We start from the raw sequence: 24,872 nt of genomic DNA, 5'->3' as shown, positions 1-24,872 counted from the left end.
GTATTTAGTAATGTGAGTTTGGATTCTGTTTTTTGCTGAGATGTGTTAGGTGACTGGCTTATTTTTGGGTTTGGAGTGATGGTTTTATGAATAGTGAGACCAGGGTTGTGGTGAATATCTCTGCTAACTTTTCTGAATTGATATTTTACAGAGGGAAGAGTGTGGCCAGTTATATGTTGGCCATAGTTTGATATTTGATTGTAAATTTGGGTGCTTAGTTTTAAGATATTTATAGATAAATAAATCAGATGTGCTTTGTTTGTAGAGATGGGCTGTTATGGAGAAAGACAGGCTGGGTTTAATGTTGATATTCTTTGTGAGGATTGATTGAACTCCTCAGCATTTGAAGGGGGTGGATTTGATAACTGGTGATAAAGACTAGTCGAGTGAGGAGAAGTACTAAAATAATTTAACTTAGGAGCATCTTATTTAACTTGGGTTTTATCTCTGTTGTAAATTAGGATAACAAAATGTTAGAAGGGTAGTGGTTGGTTGTAGAGATGTAATTTGATAGTTATAGGAGTAAAGGATTAAGACAATTTGTGAGAGTGTTTTGGGTGATAACCTAGAGTAGGTGTTACTATTGGGAGTAACTGTATTGATTGTTTCCTACTGAAGGGAACAGCTGGTATTGGTTTGAGGAATATGCGGGTTGTGCTATGGAAGTATAAATGCAGAGTAAGAGGGGGTGGGTGGAATTTGGGAGTAGAGTAGGGAACCAGAATGAGCCTGAGCATTAGAGAGGGTGAATGAAGTGGGTTGAAAATTTGTCAAGAGACAGAGAAAGCAATCAGTGGCTTAAATGTAAACAGCCACAAATTAGAGAGAGATAAAGTAAAAAGATCACTGCAGTTAATGGCCTCTGTGCTACTAGATGAATGCCTTGGTTTTCTTACTCTAAGACACTATTTAGTAGGAGAGTTAGCCCAAAATCACCATGACCTGACTAATGGTGATAACAGTAAAAAAAGTACACTTTACTGTTTGAACAACTATGTAATGTAAGGAGGCTTCTATGGACAGTGAATGCAAAGTCCAAAGGCTACCCCAAATCCCACAGCTTAGCAAAACAATGAGGGAAAGTAAGTCAGAATGCAGTAGTGCAACTCTGAAAAAATACAGGCTCAGAACTGAAAGTGGTTACACAAGAAGATAAATAATGTTAAGAAAGGGAGACAGTGCACTGCTAAAAACAATAAATTGAGCACAGTTAAAGGAGAAAGTACCACTGGGGCTGCTGTGTTCTAAGAAAATGGGGCTATTACAGTGGACATAATTATTTATTTTAGGCTGCCATAATATTTACATTTTACATAAAATATAGCCCCCAGACTGGTTTTCACACTGCAGACTTCACTGTTACATACATATCTATTAACTTGTAGGGACACATATATAGAAAATTAAAAACACACTAAAGAGACAGTTCAGTGCACTGAGTCAATGTTGACTGTGCACAAATACTAGTTCAGAGCTGAAAGTGGTGTAATAACTGTCTTGGGCAAGGAGAACCAAGAAAGGAAAGGAGAAACCAAGGGTGACTTCCTTGAAGCCATGCAGTTCCACTAAAGACAGAATGATATAAATAATGGGAGTTACAAGTGTGATGCCCCTGCACTGGCACAGTAATCAAGGAGCCTCAATTCTCACCACTAACACCAGTGAGGGATGTACACATTGGAAGGATGACAGGTACACATACAGTAAAGTACAATTTCCCTTAAGAGCACACAGAGATCACAGTCAGTCTGGGACTGGTTTCTCCATCTCTCTCTCTCTCTCCAGATCCCCAATAAGACCCCCCCACTAGCACAGCTATAGGGTTAAGATCTCAGCGAAGTGGTCAAGCCAAAATCTCCAGCACTCTCTCTGTTGAACCAGTGCTTCATGTCCCTGCCCAAGTAGTTCACACACACACACACACACACACACACACACACACACACACACACACACACACACACACATGTACACGCATGCACACACACACACACACACACACACACACACACACACACACACGCATGCACTTTGAGATTTGATTTATATACAAAGACACAGACACTCCTGGGGAGGGCTGGCACAGGTTCACTAGCTATTCTCCCTTTTGCCCAGACTATAAGATAGAAATCACTGCCACTAACCACCCTTTATCAGCTACTATAAGGCCCTTCCCAAAGGGTGACCAATTCTACTGTGCAATGTTCCTATTATCCAAATGGTAAGTGTGACCAAATTAAGGTTATTCAAGACTGGCCTGTACGGTGTCCCCAAATACATATGCAAGTACTCTAAGAGCTTAAATATCTATAAACAAACCAGCCACAATTAAAATGTTTAAATGTATTTAATAATAAATAATAAAACCACAAGACAATACTCATTAACTCAACACAGTGACAGCAGAGTTCAGAATCATAGAAAATATTTTCAAACAACATTTCAGGACAGTCTGACGTAAATACAGAAAACATCTAGACTGATCTTACTATTTCCTATCTATCTCTAAGAGAAATAACATACCTAAATCTTAGTTACAGTGCAGCACAAATACAAGTGCTGAATGGATGTTTATAGGTTCAAGAAAATATACAAAATGCACTGACCTTTTGAGATGGTTCTTAAATTAATAATACACATTACTGCTGGGTTAGCTAGATTATATCACTATATGACACCTGCCTCTAGTTCCCAGGCTAAACAGATACATACAGTTTAGCATCTCTGTGTCAAAATACTTCTCTTAGAAGCTGACACATTTCTTAGAAGCTTGCCTGGAACTGGAAATCACAAAACAGTTACACACTTTTACCTTTGAAACCTGTAATTTTTTTCTGTTTCCAGACAATATAAATAATTTCTAGCTTCAGACATTCTGTCTTCTAGCTGTGGTAAACACACTCATGAAATTCTTTACTTGTCAACTTATTTTCTTAGAGTTTGCAAGTTAACGATGTTCTTTTCCAGTAGTGAACACTGTGGGTACATTCTTGAAGCTCGGCAGATAACATTCAGTTTTCTTACATTTCTAGGACGAGCATACAAATCATATTACTATTCACAAATGACATAGAATTATTTACAAAATTCCAGCTAGCTGGGCTGGCAGTGTCACATTTCTATATAAATCATATTAATATTTTCAAGTGACATATAATTATTTGCAAAATTCCAGCCAGCTGGACCGGCAGCATCTCGGTTTATCACAAGTCTAGAAGAAGTGAAGAAAAATATAAGGGAAATAACTACTTTGATTAGTAGGAGTAAATGTCAATTAAAAATGTTAAAGTGCATAAATTATAACAAAGAGTTTTATCTTTTTAGTCTTGAGACAGCAATAACACTTCAGGATGTGCAAAGTACTGTTTTTTTTTAATTCAGACAACACTGGGAGACTGCCCACCAAGATTTTCAAATCAGTCTCACAGAACAAAGAAAAATACATGGTTCATATACTTTTTCTTATCACATTCAAGCATGCAACACCCCAGTGTTACATTACTTTTAACAAATCAATAAATTTAGAAATATTTTATGCCCTCGTGATTCTTGATTAGAGCTTCATGTGAACACTTAACAATTATGCCTTTTTAAAATGTGACTATATGTGAAGATTGGGTAAAGATAGATTAAGGCTGCCAGCATAGCCAGATAGAATTTTGCAGATAATTCTGTCATTTGTAAATATGAATGTAAACTACAGGCTTGGTGTCTTATATGTAAACAAAAATAGTGTTACATGTGGAACTGAAGAAAATGTGAAAACAGTACACTCTACTGACCAAGTAAAGCCTGTTGTGACCCTTTCATATTAGAATTCGGAGCCAGTAAGTCTAGGGTGAGGCTTCCTGCCTATTGTTTTAAGACCAGAGTTAATGGCTAGAATTTGCAGGCATAAATGTCCTTTATTACTCTGGTTTCTGCCCAGGTGTAAAAGAGTGTAAATGCAGTTTCTGTTAGCCTGGGAACCTAGGAAGTATGAGAAATTATGTAGTGTGTAGCCTGGGAACCCCAGGGTGTGTAAAAGGATGTAATGTGAACCTGGACTGCAATTTCAATTTAAACAGACAGAATCAGAAGACATTAAGCATTTTTGTCTTGACCATCCAACTCAGCACTGCCTTTGCTCTATATGTGTCAGTTATTTTAGAATTGTATTTTCTCTTAGAAACAGCTAAGAATTAGAAAGATTAGACTGTTTTTCTGTGATGTCAGAACTTTACTACTGTGTTATTTTAAGTATTTACCTGTGATCTCTGAATTCTTGACTAGCACTGTGCAGTCAGAAATATTGTCTTGCGTTTTTATTATTTATTATTAAATATTTTTAAACCCTTTCAACCGTGGCTGTTTTATGTAGAGATAAGTTAAGCTCTTAAGAGTACTTGCATGTCTTTGGTAAAACTGTACAAGGCCCCTCTAATAGCTTTAGCCCTGGGCTATACTACCTATTTGGATAATAATATTGCACAGTAATAATTGGACACTCTTTTAAGGGCCTTTGAGTAGCTAATAATTATTAGCTGGGTGGTGGCAGGAATTAGTACAGTATAGTCTGGGTAATAGGGGCACAGCTGGAGAATCTGTGCCAGCCTTTCCCAGGAGTGTCTGTGAAGTTGTATAAACTCGTATCTCACAGTGTGTATGTGTGTGTGTGTGTGTGTGTGTGTCAGCTACTTGGGCAGGGACACAAAGCACTGGCTGGACAGAGAGGGTGCTGGAGGTTTTAGCTTGCCCAGCTAGGCTGAGATCTGGACCCTATAGCTTTGCCATTGGGGAGTTTTATTGGGGACCCGGAGAGCAAGTAAAGAGAAAGCAGATGTAAGGCTTTTGAAATATAAAGCGACAACTTATATGAAATAAGATTTTGCATAATCATGCATCTATATTGCATTATGTTTTTAACATAAACATAAAGGAAGTCTATTAGTAGGCTTACTGGTACCAAAAATGCTCATTTTGGTGGTACACTTTTCTTTTCTTCTTTTTTTAATGTAATGCTTATTTGTCTAGGGGATGCTTACAATGGTAAAATTGCTTCTGTTGGGTCTATATCTCAGTGCATCATTTTTGCAGAACTTTTGAAACCTAATCCTCTAAAACTGGAAGTAGTATTAATGTTTAAATGAAGACTGCAGATTGCATAGAAGCTGCCACAAAGCTGGGGCTGTGGTGATTTCGCTGATCTTCCTGTGACACTGTGTGTTGTTCGTCAGGCATACATTCAATAATTCTTCATAAGTACATTACAGGTAGGTAAATGTAAATAGGCTAGAGGCTAGACTGACTAAAAATGGAAAATATAAATGAATAAGTTAATTATTTAAGTTACAGTTGAGATGCTTTCGTTTATTTCACGTTGTCGACCTTGGAAAAGGAGAAACACTGGCATAAAATATCACTCATATGATTAAGAACTGGTGTTTACTGGCTTTCAGAATTCAACAAAGGTAAACAAAATAGTTTATCGGTGCAAACAAAAAACAAACAACAATGTGTTTAATGGTTATGGATCTGCTTTATATATTTACAGAGACAGTCTTGGGACAGTGCAATTAAAATAGTGCAGGATACGAAGCCAAACGTATATGCAGCGAGTAAATGCAACCAATAATGATTTACAGAGGAATAACGGAGACATCTCAGAGAGCCTTCCTTACTCGTTTCAGAATAACAATGTAAAGGTCTGCATTACGAAGTAAGACGTGGGAGGGACATGACACACTTAGTTTAAAAGCAAATCTAACAGCCGTTTGGCATTCTGTTGGGTAGAAGAAGAAATTATATCATTGATAAACTGGCTTCTACAGCTTGCTTAAGTAGGAAAGTTTGTCAGATGTTTATCATGTTTGCAAGGACAGAACTTCACTTTTTTGCGCAAATAAAAGATTATTTTTGTAGCATTTTAGTTGCGTATTTTTTTTTTTTTATAACGTTTAGGTCTTTCAGATACAGAATAACTGTTTTATGCATCTATTACATTGCATTTCTAGCCTAATTTACCTTGGTGCTCACATTTTTTTCCTAGCGAGTGCTGTGCTGTAGTCCGTTTTGGCGGAAGTTATGATCTGTCATGACAAGAAAGGGGGAGGCGGGCTTTAGTTGTCGAGGATAGTCATGCCACACCCCTAATAAACAAAACAGCACTGGCAGAGCATGAGTTCGAATCTGTGCTTGGGAAGGGAGGGACAGAGGCGGGATTTAGTTGTCGGGGATAGTCATGCCACACCCCTAATAAACAAAACAGCTCTGGCAGAGCATGAACCCAGATCTGTGCATGTGTGCTTCACATTTACGTGTCTGTTTTACAAGATTATACTAGCAGCTACATACAAAGCAAAAGAAATGGAATTACCAAAATATTTGGAACCAAGGTATAAAAATGACATACAGAAATCACTGAAAGACACTGTGACTGCTCTTAATTGCCTTGCCCATGCCATTTCGGAGAATAAAAACGGGTCTGCATCCGAAGCAATAACTAAAGTCCGTGGCTTGATAAAGGATGCAGCATACGATGCTTGTCAGGCTGCTGAACGTTCATACGACTTTCTAACAGAAATACAGGACGCAAATGAGCAGCTATTATTAAAAAAGAAAACATCCGATTATCTTAACGAACTTGAAAGTAATTTGTTAGATCTAATCACGCGTTTGAAGACCAGCATTGAAATGGAAGGAGGAAGTCTAGATTCATTAAAAAATGCAGAATCGCGTCTGCAAGAAGCTAAGCAGGAGCTGGTATCTGCTCAGTGCAGTTATGAGCGTGAGAAAACAGTGACGGGTGATGATTTTTTCGTGAGAGCGGTGGGTACTTTTCTAGAAGCTAAGCAGAAGCTGGTATCTGCTCAGTGCAGTTATGAGCGTGAGAAAACAGTGACGGATGATGGTTTTGTCGTGACAGTGGCGGGTGTTTTGCAAGAATCTAAGCAGAAGCTGGCATCCGCTCAGTGCAGTTATGAGCGTGAGAAAACAGTGACGGATGATGATTTTGTCGTGACAGTGGCGGGTGTTTTGCAAGAATCTAAGCAGAAGCTGGCATCCGCTCAGTGCAGTTATGAGCGTGAGAAAACAGTGACGGATGATGATTTTGTCGTGACAGTGGCGGGTGTTTTGCAAGAATCTAAGCAGAAGCTGGCATCCGCTCAGTGCAGTTATGAGCGTGAGAAAACAGTGACGGATGATGATTTTGTCGTGACAGTGGTGGGTGCTTTGCAAGAAGCTAAGCAGAAGCTGGCATCTGCTCAGTGCAGTTATGAGCGTGAGAAAACAGTGACGGATGATGGCCTTGTCGTGACAGTGGTGGGTGCTTTGCCATTCATAAGAACAATGCCTGGAATACTAGGTTGGTGCTTCTTGATTTCCTTCAAACTTCATACATAAATATAGTGTCTAAACAGGGGAGGTGTGGGTACCTTATACGATCTGATCTCCATGTTACAGACCTGTATTATGTTTGGGTATACGCTTACCTTTCTATTTGTAAATGTCAGTTTTGTACATTCTTGAGTGACTGCACTGTTTCCTTACTAAAACACTTTTGATAACTAGTGATACATTCGTTACCCCTTTATGACAGAAGGCTTCTTTTCATTAATTTGAGGATTACTTTTTTTTTTTTTTTGCAATCTTATTTTTTATTAGCATTTTTAGAAACACAAATGCAAAGACAAAACAATAATTCACACAATACAAATAGGTTCAAAACAGATAAGTGAAAAATTTTCATACAATCCTGCTTAAGAACAGGTACATTCAGTGCTGATATAACAAAAATAAATATTTCACTTCTTTAATTAAGTGAATAGGATACTAGCTGAATAAAAACACAAAAGAAGGTATAGAAAGGAGATATTTGTTTATGCAGGTGTGAGAAGGTATATCAGTACTCCTAAGTCCTATTTGATTTAACTATATACAATATATACAAGCGACTGTCACTAAGTGAAACAGAATTAGTATAAGGAAGCTAGAATATACTGCCTGCACAAATATAACACTTTCTTCATTCGTATACCCTTCCCAGGCTGCAGCTATATGATCATTTGAGCCTTATTAGCTATGACCATACATAAATCTCTCTCTCTCTCTCTATATATATATATATATATATATGTGTGTGTGTGTGTGCGTGTGTGTGTATACAATTGTATGTGTATATGCATGTATGTTTGCGTTTACCCATGGGTGTACGTATAGGTGCATACATATTTTCATGTACAAGCCTGTGTGTTTGCGGGCATGCATATGTGCATGTATGTTCATGTACATATCCATGTGTATGCGTGCATATGTATGTCTATGTGCATGTATGCATGTGTGCCCGTGTGTGCGTGTGAAGTACAAATACATGAAACTGGCAAAACATTGATCCCACGCACCAACTGCTAATTATATATACCAACTGCGAGATCACATAACAGTAGGGAAAGAGCATATTCCCACTCCCCTATATTCCATGACCTCCAACAAATGAATGTTGGCAGAAGAAAACAAATGAGTTTGTTTCACTTCTGCAAGCTGTAAAAATGTTTGGATTTATGAATGTTCGATTACATGGAGAGGCACTAACTCCCCTGCCGAATCACATTATTTTTCTCTGACTTTCAGTCCCTTGGAATTAATGTTTTTAAGTTCGATATTTTGTACATGCAGGCACATGCGTATCTGTGCATCTGTGTATAGTACATGCAACTTGTCATCAGAAACTTTATTGTTTCTATAAATTAATGGGTTGCATTGGAGTTCTCGCATATTAACTGTGTGTGAGACTGCAGTATTTTATTAAGATGAAGACATAAACACAAACTTCCCTGATTATCACTGCAGATGGAAGAGGCTGGGAGTTCAAGCCTCGATGTAAGTTTCAGAGTAGTGTAGAGTTTGTCAAATCTACAAGTATGTGAAGTCCAGACTGGTCAAAAATATAAACATTTGTGTAAAGTATTTGAAACGTCATGTTAGCAGTGTTTGTGATGTATGTCAGTGTCTGTCACCCCAAATCCTGCAATAGTTAAAGTCATGCTTACCCCACAAGTCCTACTGATCACTGCATAAAATAAAATAGTATGTACAATTCTTCATGTTTACTGACAGTAAAATGCCAGTCTTGTACTGAAATAGTTTGCATCACCTGCATATCTGTTACGAAGGAACAGAAACCTTTATATAAGCCACATTCATTCAGTTGATCCATAATTTCACATAAACAGCCACATGGCCACTATGGCTGCATGTTTTATTGCCTGGAAAGAACCTTCTGGAGATAATGTGATGTCTGGTATACATGTAAAGAGATATCTCTGACATTCACTTGAACTCTGACCTCGTGTACTGGAGGTAAATTGGCATATCTTAGCACTGACGGTTGTGCTGCTCTACAAGTCTGAGGACGTACCCTGCAATGGATATTTCAGAATTTGTAGGCATTTCTGTGAATAACATTTAACAAACAGGAGTAATAGCTTTCATGACTGCACATGAAAGCACTATAAAGTTCATGTCACACTTTTAAGAATCACATTCTTGAGTTCTGTACCCCATTTTGCTAAACTACAAAAACATACCATCATGTCTAAAGAGTCTGAAAAATGACAGCAAGCAATTACTAGAAAATGGAAATCAAAATCTAAACCAACTTTATTAGAAGTCGTGAATATAGTAACAGAGACAAAACAACTGGAATTGGGATCTTTAGAAAAGGGTAGGAGCAAACTACATATGAAAAAAATGGGAATTGTGGGAACAATACATACGGAGGGGGGGATGAGGTTTAACAGAAGCACAACTTAAATGAGCTGTACAATGTTTGACTGAAAATGATTGGGTAGATTACAAGTGATGTATAGTCTTTGCAACTGGAAGTTTGTAAGTGTGGTTTGTGATGCAAAATACATGAAATTAGGATTATGGTGGTGTGGTTTATTTTCATTTATATAAATGTAAGCTTGCCCATGTCATATGTGATAGTTTAATAAAGATGTTTCTTGTTTAACAAAAAAAGCAAACACTTTGCTTTTTTCTGTTTTCAATTGCATTGTACACACACACACACACACACACACACACACACACACACACACACACACACAGTTACTGAATTGACATTTCTAAAATATAAATTTGAGGAAATGGGTGTATAGGAAAATCAGAAAAGATGGAAAGCAAGTAGAAGAACATATACAAGGACCCAGTGAAGGTAAAAGTGGGAGTGAGGAGGGGAGGGTATGGGTGTATATTTTTGTGGACTAGGCATCCATTTTTTTAAGAAACGTAGATGGGGAAGGATATTAGAGGATGGCAAATGATGGAAAGCAGGAAAAAGCATGGAAGTGTTGCACACAAGCAAACATAAAACACAGACAAAGACCAACAGGGCAGTTGCTGACACATATGGGGTGTGGACAATGAATACATAGGCATGTAGACATAGGGAAGACAAGGAGGTGATGGGGAGGACTAGACAAGAAACATGGGATGGAGGTGACACACATAGAGGATGGAAGCTAGGGTGGGTATCTCACTCTTGACACCATGCTACCCAAGCAGGATCCAGGAAGAGCTCAATCACCACTGTGACTGGTCTTCCCACTAGGCCCTGACTCAGATGTTGGTGATGGCAGTTCCAGGTAGTGATACAGCTCTGTGTGTCACACAAGGAGTCTCTGCAGGCTTCAAACTGGCAGTCCACCTGCTCCACACCCCCTCTACCAATATCCACCCCCCATCAACATTACTGCTAGTGCTCCTAGGTCCCTCCTGTAGATCAGTGTGTGTGCTGTACCTTTAAGAAGCTTTCCAGTCTGTGGGCACGTACATATAAATACAGACCATGTGTAGGCAGCAGTGCCATTTTGAGTGAGCAGCCAGAGTATAAGCATGTATGAGAGGAGTAGTCAGTCAGTTTATTAGTTTATTTAAGTTTGTTTTGAATCCTCCATCCTGATGTGTTTGTATGTAATAAACTACTTAAACAAACACCCAAGCCTCTTCATCTTATTGTACTCCACAAGACGAGTGACATGGTATCAGAATGTGATCCAATCAATACAATGAGGTGCACAGCTAGAAATGGAGGAATATACAAGAGTGGATCATCCCTGCTGTTCAAATGACTCACAAAACAGGTCAGAAATGAAATTTCAGGTACTAAAACCCGCACATATCATTTTTCTCACAATGAATATAAAATGAAGCATTTATAGTGTTCAAAACAATTTATTAATTAAATGAAATGTTTGAAACTATGATACTTGATAAAAATATTTGAAATACATATGAAAATGTTAAGAATGACTTCCAAAAAGCATAAAATGTATAAAAAAGGGAAATGACTTCCAAATAGCATAAAATGTATACAAAAGGGAAAATGACCACTTTTTAGCAAACAACCACATTTTTCGCTATGAGCTACTTTTTCACATTAACTAAAGCTATTCAAAGTATCCGGTGTGCAAATTGTTTGCAGTATGTTCTTTATTACAGTACAGTTATTTCACAAAGTATAGTCATTTTGGAGAGATTATTGTGTACTTGAACATAACTATGAATTTCTGGCATATGTGTGTTTGAAACTACTTTTGGGCATGTCAGAGGCATTTCCTAGACCCTCACCGCTTGTGTTTGATAACAATATTGCAGAAAATTGGAGAGTGTTTGAGCAGGAATATATTTTCATACAGGCTGCTTTTTCTGACAAAGACAGAAGTACAAAAGCATTTACTCTGCTTAATTTAGCTTGTTCAGAAGCCATTGAAAGAGAGCATTTATTTGTGTATGCACCCTCCGTATATGCAGGGGAGGGGGAAGACTGCCACATTGTGGTACAAGCTGAATCAAGTGAAGACCCTGAGTGCTTAAAACATAAATTTAGAGAAATGTGTAACCCCCAAACAAATGTACAGTGGAAAGACACTTATTTTACAGAAGAGAGCCTGGTGAAACTTTTGTAGCATATATAACTGACTTGAGAAATAAGGCTAAAACATGCAGATTTGGTGATTTGAGAGATGAGCTGATAAAAGACAGGGTTGTGTGTGGTGTTAATAATGATGCAGTAAGAAAGATTTTGCTTTGAGACAGTGATTTAACTTTGAGCAAAGCCATAGAGATTTGTCAAATATATGAGCTTACAGAGAAGCACACAAATACACTTACAAATGACATGAGCATGCTTCCAGCACCTTCCAGTGCAAACGTAGAGTGTATGCAGCATGTGGTTAACAGAAGTAGGCCCAAGGGGAGGCCAGGCACAGCTCAAGTTCAAGCAATACCCAGAGCAGCATCAGTAAGGCCTAGGGCACACACAGTTAAGCAAAGGGGTGAGCAAGCAAAACCCAAGGCTTACCTCCTCATAGTCAACTGTCATAATTGTGGTGGAAATCATGAGCCCAAATGAGAAAAGTGTTTAGCTTTTGTTCAGCAATGTCACAAATGTAAGAAATGGAACCATTTTAAAAAGCTTCATGAATCGAATGAGCCTCATTCTTTTATTAAAAAATGTTATTCAAAAAAGCAAGTTGATCAATTAGAAAACTGCAACCCTACTTTTTATGTAGATGATGTGTCTTTGCTTGGTGAAAAGGTCAGTGCAGTATATTTGCTGGCAAAAAATATGTATTTTGTACAGTTCTGATTAATGGGAGACCCACAGTGCTCAGAGAAGATACAGGTTCAAAGTGCAATGTTATGTCAGCAGAAATGTTTGCTAGACTAAAAGCTGGTGAAACACTTAACTTGATAAACTGTGTGAAGCTTATTGCTTATAGAGGTGAAGAGATTCAAATCAAAGGCTCAGTAGTGCTTTCATGTTACTCTGCTGGAAGCAGCTATGACTTGCAGTTTTATGTAATCAAAAGGCGTGTACAGTCATTATGCCTCAGAGACAAGTTTAGAAATGAGACTTCCTTCATGTACCAAAGAAGTCCATCATGTAAGCACATCTCAGCTCAAATTTGACCGACATTATTTTTTCTGAGTATGCTGATATTTTCAAAGACAAGCTAGGCAAACTCCCAGTTGTGTACTCCATGAAGTTAGACCCAGAGTTCAGCCCAGTTGTCAGACGAGCTTGAAAAGTTCCAGTAGCTTTGCAGAACACAGTCAAAGCTGAACTAGACAAAATGGTGCATTTAGGAGTGATTTGTCCAGTAGAAGAACCAACTGAACGGGTATTCTTAATGGTGGTAGCTCAAAAGAAAAGCTCAGATAATATCAGAATATATACTGATCCAAGAGATTTGAACAAAGCATTAAAACGACCTCACCATCCTATGCATAAAGTTGAGGAAGTTGCTGCTCTCGTGCTAAATGCCACTGTTTTTTTCTGTCTTAGATACAAAAAGTTCATTTTGGCAAATAATGCTTGATTGATAATCTTCATTACTGACCACATTCAGTGTGCCATTTGGAAGATACAGATTTCTAAGAATGCCATTTGGAATAAATTCTGCCAGTGAAGTCTTGCAGCATGCGATGGAGCAATTTTTTTTCTGACTATCCCTGTGCTATTATAGTAGATGATATACTACTAGGAGACAATGGTGAAGCAGATAATGACAGAAACCACAGAAAAGTTCTGGAAAGAGAACAAGAAATGAATGTTAAGCTCAGCCCGCAGAAATGTAAATTCAGGCTACAAGAAATTACTTATGTTGGTCATTTGTTTACTAGTTCAGGCTTATGACCAGATCTTTCCAAGCAAACAGCAATTCTTGAGATGCCAGCTCCAGACAATGTCCAAGCCGTTCAGCATTTTCTAGGCATGGTCAACTATTTGGTCAAGTTTGTCCCAGATTTCAGTGAACTATCAGCACTGCTTAGAGAGCTGACATGTAAAAATGTAACTTGATCCTGGTTGGAACAACACCAAAGAGCATTTGATGTCTTGAAACAGACAATTGGCAGTCCACCCACTTTAAGATACCGTGATGTTCACAAACCAGTAACTCTTTCCCGTGATGCTTCTAAGTTTGATCTAGTGCGGTCATTCTTCAAGGTGTTAGATCAGTAGCCTATGCATCAAGAACTCTAACCCAAACCAAGATGCAGTATGCTCAAATTGAAAAGGAACTCTTAGCAATTGTGTTTGTATGTTCAAATTTCCATGATTATATTTATGGCTGACCTATCCAAATAGAGACTGATCACCAACCTTTAGTTACTGTTTTAAAGGAGCCTATGCATTCTGCTCCACCAAGACTACAATGAATGATGCTCAACTTGCAAAAGTAAAATTTTACAATGGTCTGTATAAAAGGTAAACTTCTTTATCTTGCTGATACTTTATCCAGATCACTGAGAAATACCACAGAAAAGCTTGACAAAGAGAACCTTGATTTTGAAGTCAGGGAAATGTGTAATTTTTCTTCCACACAACTTGATGAGCTTAGAGATCACATAGCATCAGATCCAATTCTTCAAAAGTTCAACCATTTCATCAGTAAAGGATGGCCATCAAAGCAATCTTGTTTGCCACAAGACATACAACCTTATTTTCCTTACAGAGCTGAAATTTTGATGGAAGATGGTATCATCTTGAATAGCCCAAAGGTCATCATTCTAATATCCTTACAACAAGAGTACATTAAAATCTTGCGTTGTGGCCACCCAAGATCTGATTCTACCAAAAGAAGGGCAAGAGGACTAGTATTTTGGCCTTCTATGTCAAAAGATTTGGAGAAAGTACTTTCATCTTATTCTGCTTGTTATAGTACAAAACTGTACTTGCAAAAATAACCACTTCATTTAAGCCAGATCCCTGAGCTGCTTTGGTCAACAGTAGCCATAGACATCTTCGAGTGGAATGGTCAGCATTACTAGGTGTGAGCTGGCTCTTATTCACATTGGTTTGAGATTGACCTACTTCCTAATCTAACGTTCAATGCTGTCAATGCTAAGTTGAAGAGACATTTTTCTGTCCATGGCAGTCTACATAGAGTCATTTCTGGTAATGGAGCGCAGCTTAAAAGTCAACAGTTCAAGAGATTTGCAGAAGAGTGGGACTTTATCCATGCTACCAGTAGCCCTGAGTACCCACATTCAAACAGCTTGGCTGAATGTGCAGTACAAAGCTCAAAACAGCTATTAGACAGATCTAAACATGACAATACCAATGTTTTTCTGAATTTGCTTAATCTCAGAAACAATACCCTGAGATAACTTACTTAGTTCACCTGCTCAGTGACTTCTGTTGCGACAAACCAGAATCACATTACCAATCAGTAAGCGTTTAGTGGTTCCCAATGCTAAGAACAACAAAGCAATTAAAGCCCAACTTCACAAAAGCGTTTATCCAAGAAGTCTTATTATGACAAAATGAGCAAATTTCTTTGTCCATTAAAGGAAGGAGATATAGTGAGGAAGCAAACGGCGAAATGTTTTGATCAAATTGGTCAAGTGGAAAGTTTGTGTGAAGAAGTGAAAATCCCAGGGTATGGAATACAGAAAGAATCGGAGACATCTTCTTCTGGTAGCCAAACCATTATCACAGCTTCATACCTGTGATACAGACTCTAACTTTTAAAGCAACTTGGTTAATGTTCCTGTTCAAGGAAATATCTCCGCATGTTCCTGATGTTATCCCTGATGTCCCAGAAACTGAACATTTACCAGTGACTATCCCTGTTGCTAAACCTAGTCCTAACTGCTACATTACAAGATCAGGTTATATTTATAGACATAGTACAAGATACACAGCAACCTGGACATGATTGTTTATTTGTGTTTATGTCTGTATAACTGCATGCCTATGTCATTGTCATTTTTAGTGCATGGCCACATTCTCAAAGAGGGAGGATGTAGATCAGTGTGTGTGTTGTACCTTTATGATGCTTTCCAATCAGTGGGCACGTACATATAAATACAGAGCATGTGCAGGCAGCAGTACCATTTGAGTGAGCAGCCAGAGTGTAAACATGTATGAGAGGAGTAGTCAGTCAGTTTATTAGTTCATTTAAGGTTATGTTTCCAATCCTACATCCTGATGTGTTTCTATATAATGTTGTTGTTGTCTTTTGGCTTTTCTTGGTTTAGGGGTCGCCACAGCGGAACTCCAGTCTGCTAATGATTGGCAGTAGATTTTCATGGTGCCGAGTTGCCAGCTTGATGCCCAACCTTCAACGAAGGCACGCCCATTCACGCGTGTCTTTCGGAACGCCACTCGACCCGCGGGGAGGACATGCAGACTCCACACAGAAGGCACTCTTAAATGAACACCCAAGCCTCTTCATCTTATTATATTACACAAGACGAATGACACCTTCCATCAAAGAACCTCCATCACCCAGTGAGGAGGCAGACCTGAACACAGATGATGTGCTGGCAGAAAGATATAGCTAATGGTGGGGTAGGGATCAATGTTGTACCAGTGGTGGAGTCATGGCTGATGCTGCAGAAAATGTTAAAACAAATTGATTAAGATAAAACAATAAACATCAAGTAAAATATAAAAAAGATAGCAATGGGTGGGGGTTGTTAGTACTCTGAATGCATCTGGTGACCATACAGCTATTTACTGGTCAACTACACAGCTGCTAGGTATGTCACAAAAGTCTGATAGTTCTGTCCAGGTAAGATGACAAACATTTCCCAGTGGTATGATGTGCAAGAATGTATACAACATCAGTGTACACCTCCCTGTGGTGTGGTGGGGGATGAGGCAACAGTGACAGGATGGGGATGTTGAACATAATAAGCCATAGAGTACGTGGAGTTGTGGCCTTGTGGATATGCCATATGGGTCAAGGTCACACACATAACATACGGACTTGGACAGTGGTACCATTTATGCAACCCAACAGGCCTGTGATGGTATTGTGCTATACCAAAGGCTGAGAAGCACTTGTTGGCAGTATAGACAATTCTCAGTAAGTGCTTTGCAAAACACCATAATGCAGTTTGCTATGCATTGAGGGATAGCTCACAAGTATAGCACAAATACCAATGGCATGACAGGTAAATGTCTCACAGACATGGGAATATGGTGAGGTGTTGCATGGGCAATATGATGCCATACAGGCCAACTAGATCTCAGCTACCATCTTCCTATGCCTCCCATAGCTCTCCACCCCACCACAAATGTCTCTCCAGACAGGGCCTGTGTATACATCACAGAAGGGTGGCAATCCACCTGTATATCAGATAGTCTGAGACAGTGGCTATACTGCCCAAGTGGTCATATAGCTGGACATCTTCTTGCAAATAAGTAATGTGTGTATCCCCTGAACATGTAGATTATGGGTGTACAAAGCATCATATATCCACAGGATTTGTCATGTTGTACAAAAGAGAATGACAAAAGCATGTCCCTGTTAACTATAAGAGGTATGGCACTGGATACTTCTACATGTCTGTGACATTTATTTATTTATGTACACCTAGTTGACTAGGTTAGTCCCACTAGGTCAATGGCCTGTTTTAAGGGGAGACCAGAAGTGGTATTTATATTGACTATTGAAAATTCAGCCAGGGAACAGAGAACTTCCCCTGATCTGTTCAATAAATGCCATGTGATGTTTTACATCCTCCTGTACAACTACTAACCATAACTCAAGTAGATGGGGCTTGGTTAAACATATCATCCAAAACACAGCATACTGAATAGTACAGCCTCCCCCTCTTTATGCTGCAGTATTAGTATTGGAAAAATAATTTAACCACCTGCTGTGGAAAAGGAATGTTCAGCCTCCTAATCTCCAATCACCAAAAACAGGTGGGGGTACTTACTGAGCTACTAAGGCTGCTTGTGCTAAGTAACATGGATTACTGTTATGACTGTTACTAATAGTTACTTGTAACAGTAAGAGTTACTGCTGTAACTAACCAGTCAGTAGGATGACAGTATATGCTAGCAAACACTGATTACTGTTATGACTTACTAATAGTTACTTGTAACAGTAAGAGTTACTGATGTAACAAACCAGTCAGTGGGATGACAGTATATGCTAGCTAACACTGATTACTGTTATGACTGTTACTAATAGTTACTTGTAATAATAAGAGTTACTGATGTAAGTAACCAATCAGTAGGATGACAGTATATGCTAGCTAACACTGATTACTGTTATTACTGTTACTAATGGTTACTTATAACAGTAAGAGTTACTGATGTAAGTAACCAATCAGTAGGATGACAGTATATGTTAGCTAACACTGATTACTGTTATGACTGTTACTAATAGTTACTTGTAATAGTAAGAGTTACTGATATAACTTACCAGTCAGCGGGATGACAGTATATGCTAGCTAACACTGATTACTGTTATGACTGTTACTAATAGTTACTTGTAATAATAAGAGTTACTGATGTAAGTAACCAATCAGTAGGATGACAGTATATGCTAGCTAACACTGATTACTGTTATTACTGTTACTAATGGTTACTTATAATAGTAAGAGTTACTGATGTAAGTAACCAATCAGTAGGATGACAGTATATGTTAGCTAACACTGATTACTGTTATGACTGTTACTAATAGTTACTTGTAATAGTAAGAGTTACTGATATAACTTACCAGTCAGTAGGATGACAGTATATGCTAGCTAAAATTGATTACTGTTATGACTGTTACTAATAGTTAGTTGTAACAGTAAGAGTTACTGATGTAAGTAAGCAATCAGTAGGATGACAGTATGTGCTAGCTAACACTGATTACTGTTATGACTGTTACTAATAGTTACTTGTAACAGTAAGACTTACTGATGTAAGTAACCAATCAGTAAGATGACAGTATATGCTAGCTTTTGGGATGTACCTTACCAGACACCTGCAGCAACTGGAAAGACCCCAAAAGTACCTCACCAAGAGGATCTAAGGGCTCAAACAGATGCCATATGCTGCCCGGTTAAAGAAACTCCAGCTCTACTCAGTGGCATACCGCCTGCTCAGAGGCGATCTGTGCCTGACGTATAAAGCCATGTCCAACCCGGAATTAATGGACATGCTGCACCTCAGAAAATCCAAATCCCATCGATCTACGTGCTCGAGAGACTTGAACCTCAGCACTGAAATAAATAGGACATGCTGGAAGGACAGATTCATAACCCAGAGGCTCCCTTCACTTTGGAATAATCCCAGTCCAGGTTAGGCAGAGTCCCTCATTGACTCTCTTCAAGAGGAATCTTGATGAGTGGATGGGAGATAGTAGGTTTACCCCGGGTATCACTTCTGTGTCACTGTTAGACAGAGGCACTGTATACTAACCTCGGAAAAGGGCATAGCAAAATTAATTTAAAATGGGTGGCGAAAGTCAAACACACTCTGGCTAGGCTTATAAATGCCCTAGGGCAGATAGCCTAGTATGAACCTATGAACACTAATTACTGTTATGACTGTTATTAATAGTTACTTGTAATAGTAAGAATTGCTGATGTAACTAACTAATCAGTAGGATGACAGTATATGCTAGCAAACACTGTGTACTGTTGACTATTACTAATAGTTAGTTGTAATAGTAAGAGTTACTTATGTAACTAACCAGTCAGTAGGATGACAGTATATGATTGCTAACACTGATTGCTGTTATGACTTACTAATAGTTACTTGTAATAGTAAAAGTTACTTATGTAACTAACCAGTCAGTAGGATGACAGTATATGATTGCTAACATTGATTACTGTTATGACTTACTAATAGTTACTTGTAATAGTAAGAGTTACTGATGTAACTTACCAGTCAGTAGGATGACAGTATATGATAGCTAACGCTGATTACTATTATGACTGTTACTAATAGTTACATGTAACAGTACGAGTTAATGATGTAACTAACCAGTCAGTAGGATGACAGTATATGCTAGCTAACACTGATTATCTTATGACTGTTACAAATAGTTATTTGTAATAGTAAGAGTTACTGATGTAAATAACCAATCAGTAGGATGACAGTATGTGCTAGCTAACACTGATTACTGTTATGACTGCTACTAATAGTTAGTTGTAGTAGTAAAAGTTACTGATGGAAGTAACCAATCAGTAGGATGACAGTATATGCTAGCTAACACTGATTACTGTTGTGACTTACTAATAGTTTCTTGTAATAGTAAGAGTTACTGATGTAAATAACCATTCAGTAGGATAACAGTATATGCTAGCTAACACTGATTACTGTTATGACTATTACTAATAGTTATTTATAATATTAAGAGTTACTGATATAACTAACTAATTAGTAGGTTGATAGTATATGCTTGCTAACACTTATTACATTTATGACTGTTACTAATAGTTAACTTGTAACAGTAAGAGTTACTGATATAACTAACCAGTTAGTAGGATGACAGTATATGCTAGCTAACATGGGTCTATATCACAAAATCAAACTTCTAAATGTCGAGCACCATAAGTTTGAATTTGGAAGATCAAATTCGAATAACATCGTCACTTCAAAACAACAAATTTTTTCCCAGGGAAAAAATTTGCTGTTCCGAAAAATACACACATAACACAATCACACCAAACACCTTCAAAACCTACACTAAACCTAACATACACCACTATCTATGCACTAACCTTAACCCAGCCCTAACCCTAAAGTCTGTCACTACCGCACACTTACCTGACCCACACCCTATCCCTAAAGTCCGTCACTGCTGCACACTTACCTGACCTGCACCCTAACCCTAAAGTCCGTCACTACCCATTCGTACACTTACCTTGACCCGGTCCGAAAATGCCGAAGCAGCAGAAACTGCCAACTGAATTCTTTCCCTGGGAAAGAATTTGGGTTTCCCCGGCTTCAACATTCTCAACTTTCGACTTACCAGGTTAGGCCTTCTGGAAGGAGTTACTTTACCTAAACCCATTACCTCTAGCAGAGCTAAGGTGTTCAGAGAGCAAGATAGATACATGTGAGCATGATAGCATTTTATTAATTACATTAATTGTAATGAATATGTAGTTAAGTCTGTTTGCACATCCTATTAATGGAGCTAAATAAGCATAGTCTTCCTGAAGTAGATGACTTGTCTTCCAGCTGTCTGTTAGAGCAAACACTGTCATAAATTCATTAACTGTTTTAGACAGTTTTGGGAACCTTTGTCTTCCTACAGGAAGCCTGTTTACTGTGTGGTTCAAAGCAAAATTGAAATCCCTCCCCCAAGTATTAGAATAGTATTTTTTTTGTTAAGCCTCACAATAGTATGGAACATTTTCCTCAGTGACTCTAAGGAATCTATGTTAGGGCCATTACAGTTTGCTACAATAATTTCCCCTCTATACATACCCAGAAATAACACTCCCATCCCTATCTTTATAGGTCAGCAGCAATATCCAGTTTAGAGACTGGTGTATCAGAGTTAATACCCCCCTTTTGGCTGCTTTCACAGAACTTTCTTCACCACAACACTTCCAATATTATCTATCTGCATTGTTCCCCTCATGTTTAGTCTCTTGCAATAAAGTGACACTGGACTGAATGCATCCTTTTTAAAGACAGGAAGAATGTGAAGTTACTTTGGTCAAGGTAGTTAGACTGAACATTACAGGACAGGACTGTTATCTTCAGTGACAACGTGTTCACATATATCTGGGAGAGACCAAGACCCTGTATAATGTTATGAACAGTGCACACATGAGTACCAGTGTAGCAGTTTGATCTAGAAAGAAGATTAACAAGTTTAGATAATAAATTACTACCACTAATGTTAGCTACAGACAGAATGAATATTACATTGTTTTCAACAATTAAAAGAAACACAGTGTCCCTCCAGAAGAGGACCTTATAACATAAAAACAATATTTCCAGTAATCCTCTGGAGACTTCCCCACACCTCCATCACAAAAATAGGTAGAACCTGTTTGACAGTACACCTGTGACATGTATCTGTTTAAGGAACATAAAGCTTATGTAACTAGCCATATGCTTCTTTCATATATAAATAAACATTTATTTATTTTAAAATTCATTATGTCAGTCTCTTTTTTAATTTCTCCAAGTCTTTTTGTTTTTTAATACCATGATGGGAATGGATCCCATTCCTAAGTCAAGGTACAATTAAAGTTCATGAAATTAGTATTGTTTCAATCTTTGATGTTAGCCGGAGGTGCTCTTTGCAACACATGCAATGTGCCCAGAAATGACTCCTACAATATGTATGGAGGTACATGTATTGGTAACATATCTAAGTATGACTGTGAATTCTTTTTTTTTTTTTTTTATAAGACCCGTTGTACCTTCTACTATGGAACTGTCTGGGTATCCTTCTTCCACATTGCTCTTATTTTTGCCTGCAATCCTGGTATTTTATGACTTTGTGTCTCTCTATGTAAGACACTGTAGTCACTGGGTGTAGAAGTTTCAGTGATCAATGCTACATTGTCTTTTCATGGACCACTATATCTGGTTTTCTCGCATCTATTTTTTGAACTGTTCTTAATGGGTGGTCCCATCCGATATAAACTTCATCATTTTCTATGATGCTTTGTGACTCATGTTTCAAGTGTTTTTTCAGCTATTTCAGTATTATAATCTTTGCACAATCCCCAATGCAACAGTCTTGCCACATTATTATGCCTTTTAGTGTACAGTCCTTCTGCCATTAGTATATCACATCCAGCAACAAGATGTGCGACTATCAGTTTTGTTTTACAAAATCTACATTTTTGTCTGTTTTACCCACATGGTCAGTGGACTTTGTAAAGCAACATGTAAGTAGTCCACACCTTGGGCCAACAATATTAACTTTTCATCTTTTGGTTTAAATTCACCTATCCTTAACCATTTGAACATTGAGTCCTGATTGAGATGAGGCTGCTCTAAGAGTTTTCTATACTTGCAATTATATTTATGCATTTTCTACATTTCTTGCCTTCTCATCTGGTCCTTCACCTTATATTCTTTCTTTTGTTTTTTGGCACATTCAGTTGCTGCCTGGTTTATATGTACTTGTGGTTTGATTTCCATTCCTGCTTGACACCGATATGCTTCTGCTAAACTAAGCAGGGAAGTCATCTTATACTTATTCTCCACGTTTCAAAACTTTCACTATGTTTGAGTCTTGTGAGGTCAGCAAATATGTATGCAGTCCCATGACTGCAGCTCTATACATGTAATCAGTTTTCAGGAGGCCCATCCCTCCTTCAGAATGGGAAAAAAATAATCTTGGTATGCACTGATTTTTATAAATCATTTGATGAGTATGAAGCATCCTTTTTATTTTCCTGTCCAACCTGTCCATCACCTTTTGGGGCCAATCACCCCAAAACTGTAAGTTAGGACAGGAAGAATAAATTGGTTTATAGCTTGGACTTTGTTCTTATATGTCAGTGCTATTTTCAGTATTAATTAAGTCTTCTAAAAAAATCCTTACTAAGTTTTTTTCACATTTGTTCATGTTTTATTGTTGATACTTCATCAGTTCCCAAATATTTTCTTATATTATCTTGCTCAAGTTCTTTTATATCACAATCTTGTCACAAACTGATGTTTTCTTGGTGCTGCAACTTTTCTGCTTTAAAGGTCACGTTTGCACATTTATCAAGACCAAATGACATTCTTATATCATCTGAAAAAGTTTTGACCACTTGTAGTTGTGCTTTCATTTCCTCATCTGATGAGCTATACAGTTTTAAATAATCTACAAAAAGATGAGAAGTCTTTACATTTTGTCGTTTTCTGGGAACCAAATTATAGCCATGGCTTAATCTGTTAAGTAGACAAATTAATGGGTTAAGGGCAAGACAGAATAGCAGTGGTGACAGAGAGTCACCCTGGAATATTCCCCCTTTGAATGTTTATCCCTGGAATAATAATTTGTCCTTTATCATAGCTTAACTGCAAAGTGTTTGCCACTGTTTTACAGTGACTGTAATGCAATCGATCAGTGTAGGGTGTATCTTATACATTTTTAAGCACTCTTTTACCCAATAATGTGGGATACTGTTACATTTTTTTTTGTAGTCTATCCATGCTATACTTAGATTCTTCCCCTTTTTACAGTTCTCTACTATGACTTTATTTAACAGCAAATAATCCTTTGTTCCATAACACTTTATTTTATTACCCTTTTGTTCTATTGCCATTATTGAGTTTTCTTCTAAATGGCTATAAACTCTGTCGACATCAATTCCAGTGTATAGTTTATACGTCGCTGGAAGGTAAGTTATTAGTCTATAGCCTTTAGTATAGCTTGCAGGTTTGTAGGAGTATTGTTTTTATTGTTGTTAACCAGGCTGGTATCTGTTTGGGGTGTTCAGATAAATAGTTCTTATTCACGGCTTAATCTTCATGTAAAGATGTTAAATACTTATAGCCAGAAGTTAGGCACTGCATCTGAGCTTGAGGTTTTCCAATTAGGAGCATACTTATTTATTTATTCATTTATATATTCATGTGATATTTGTTGACCGGGATAAGTCTGACTGAACTAGCACCCTTTTTCAGCAGATGCCTGGGGAAAAATGCTCTGCAATCAAAAAACAGTAGTTGCAGACACTACCAAGTATATAGAGTACATAGCATATTATTAAGATAAAAGGCACAGAGTTATATCACAAGTTTAGACAGATAATTATTTTGTTCTTTTGAATACACAGATTGTGTCAAATAGAATTAGTCAAAACTATTTACAAGTAACATTCATAGGTTCAACAAGAGAACAGATAGTTCAATAAGAACCAACTTTATATGTCCTGAGTATAATACAATCCATTTGTCACCTGTTATAGAAGTAGTATTTTAGGTACCACTGAGATAGCAAGATGAGAGGCAATTTTGTTTGCTCTGGCTGTGTCCAGAGCATAAGAAAAATAAAACCCTCTGGCAATTAGATTCAGTGCTAGTATTTAAATATTATGTAGAGATCCTATGGGGATATCGATGTTGTAGTCCGATGTGATATTACACATGAGGGGAGGTATAAGGGAAGAAGTGAGAG

General features: G+C 37.8%; 1 protein-coding gene across 1 annotated transcript in view; it reads left to right on the top strand.

Annotated features, from left to right (window-relative positions):
• The first annotated feature begins 6,250 nt into the window (after positions 1-6,250).
• Positions 6,251-24,872, top strand: part of LOC122815147 — an 85,389-nt gene continuing 66,767 nt past the window's right edge. The window contains exon 1 of the mRNA XM_044087402.1: positions 6,251-7,345. Within this exon, the coding sequence (XP_043943337.1) occupies positions 6,346-7,345 (1,000 nt within the window). The 5' untranslated portion in view covers positions 6,251-6,345. The remainder of the gene's footprint in view (positions 7,346-24,872) is intronic.

The sequence above is a fragment of the Protopterus annectens genome, chromosome 11.part0 (assembly GCF_019279795.1).
Source record: "Protopterus annectens isolate FY-2018-M chromosome 11.part0, PAN1.0, whole genome shotgun sequence".
Classification (NCBI taxonomy): domain Eukaryota; kingdom Metazoa; phylum Chordata; order Ceratodontiformes; family Protopteridae; genus Protopterus; species Protopterus annectens.
This window is presented reverse-complemented; position numbering and strand designations above follow the sequence as displayed.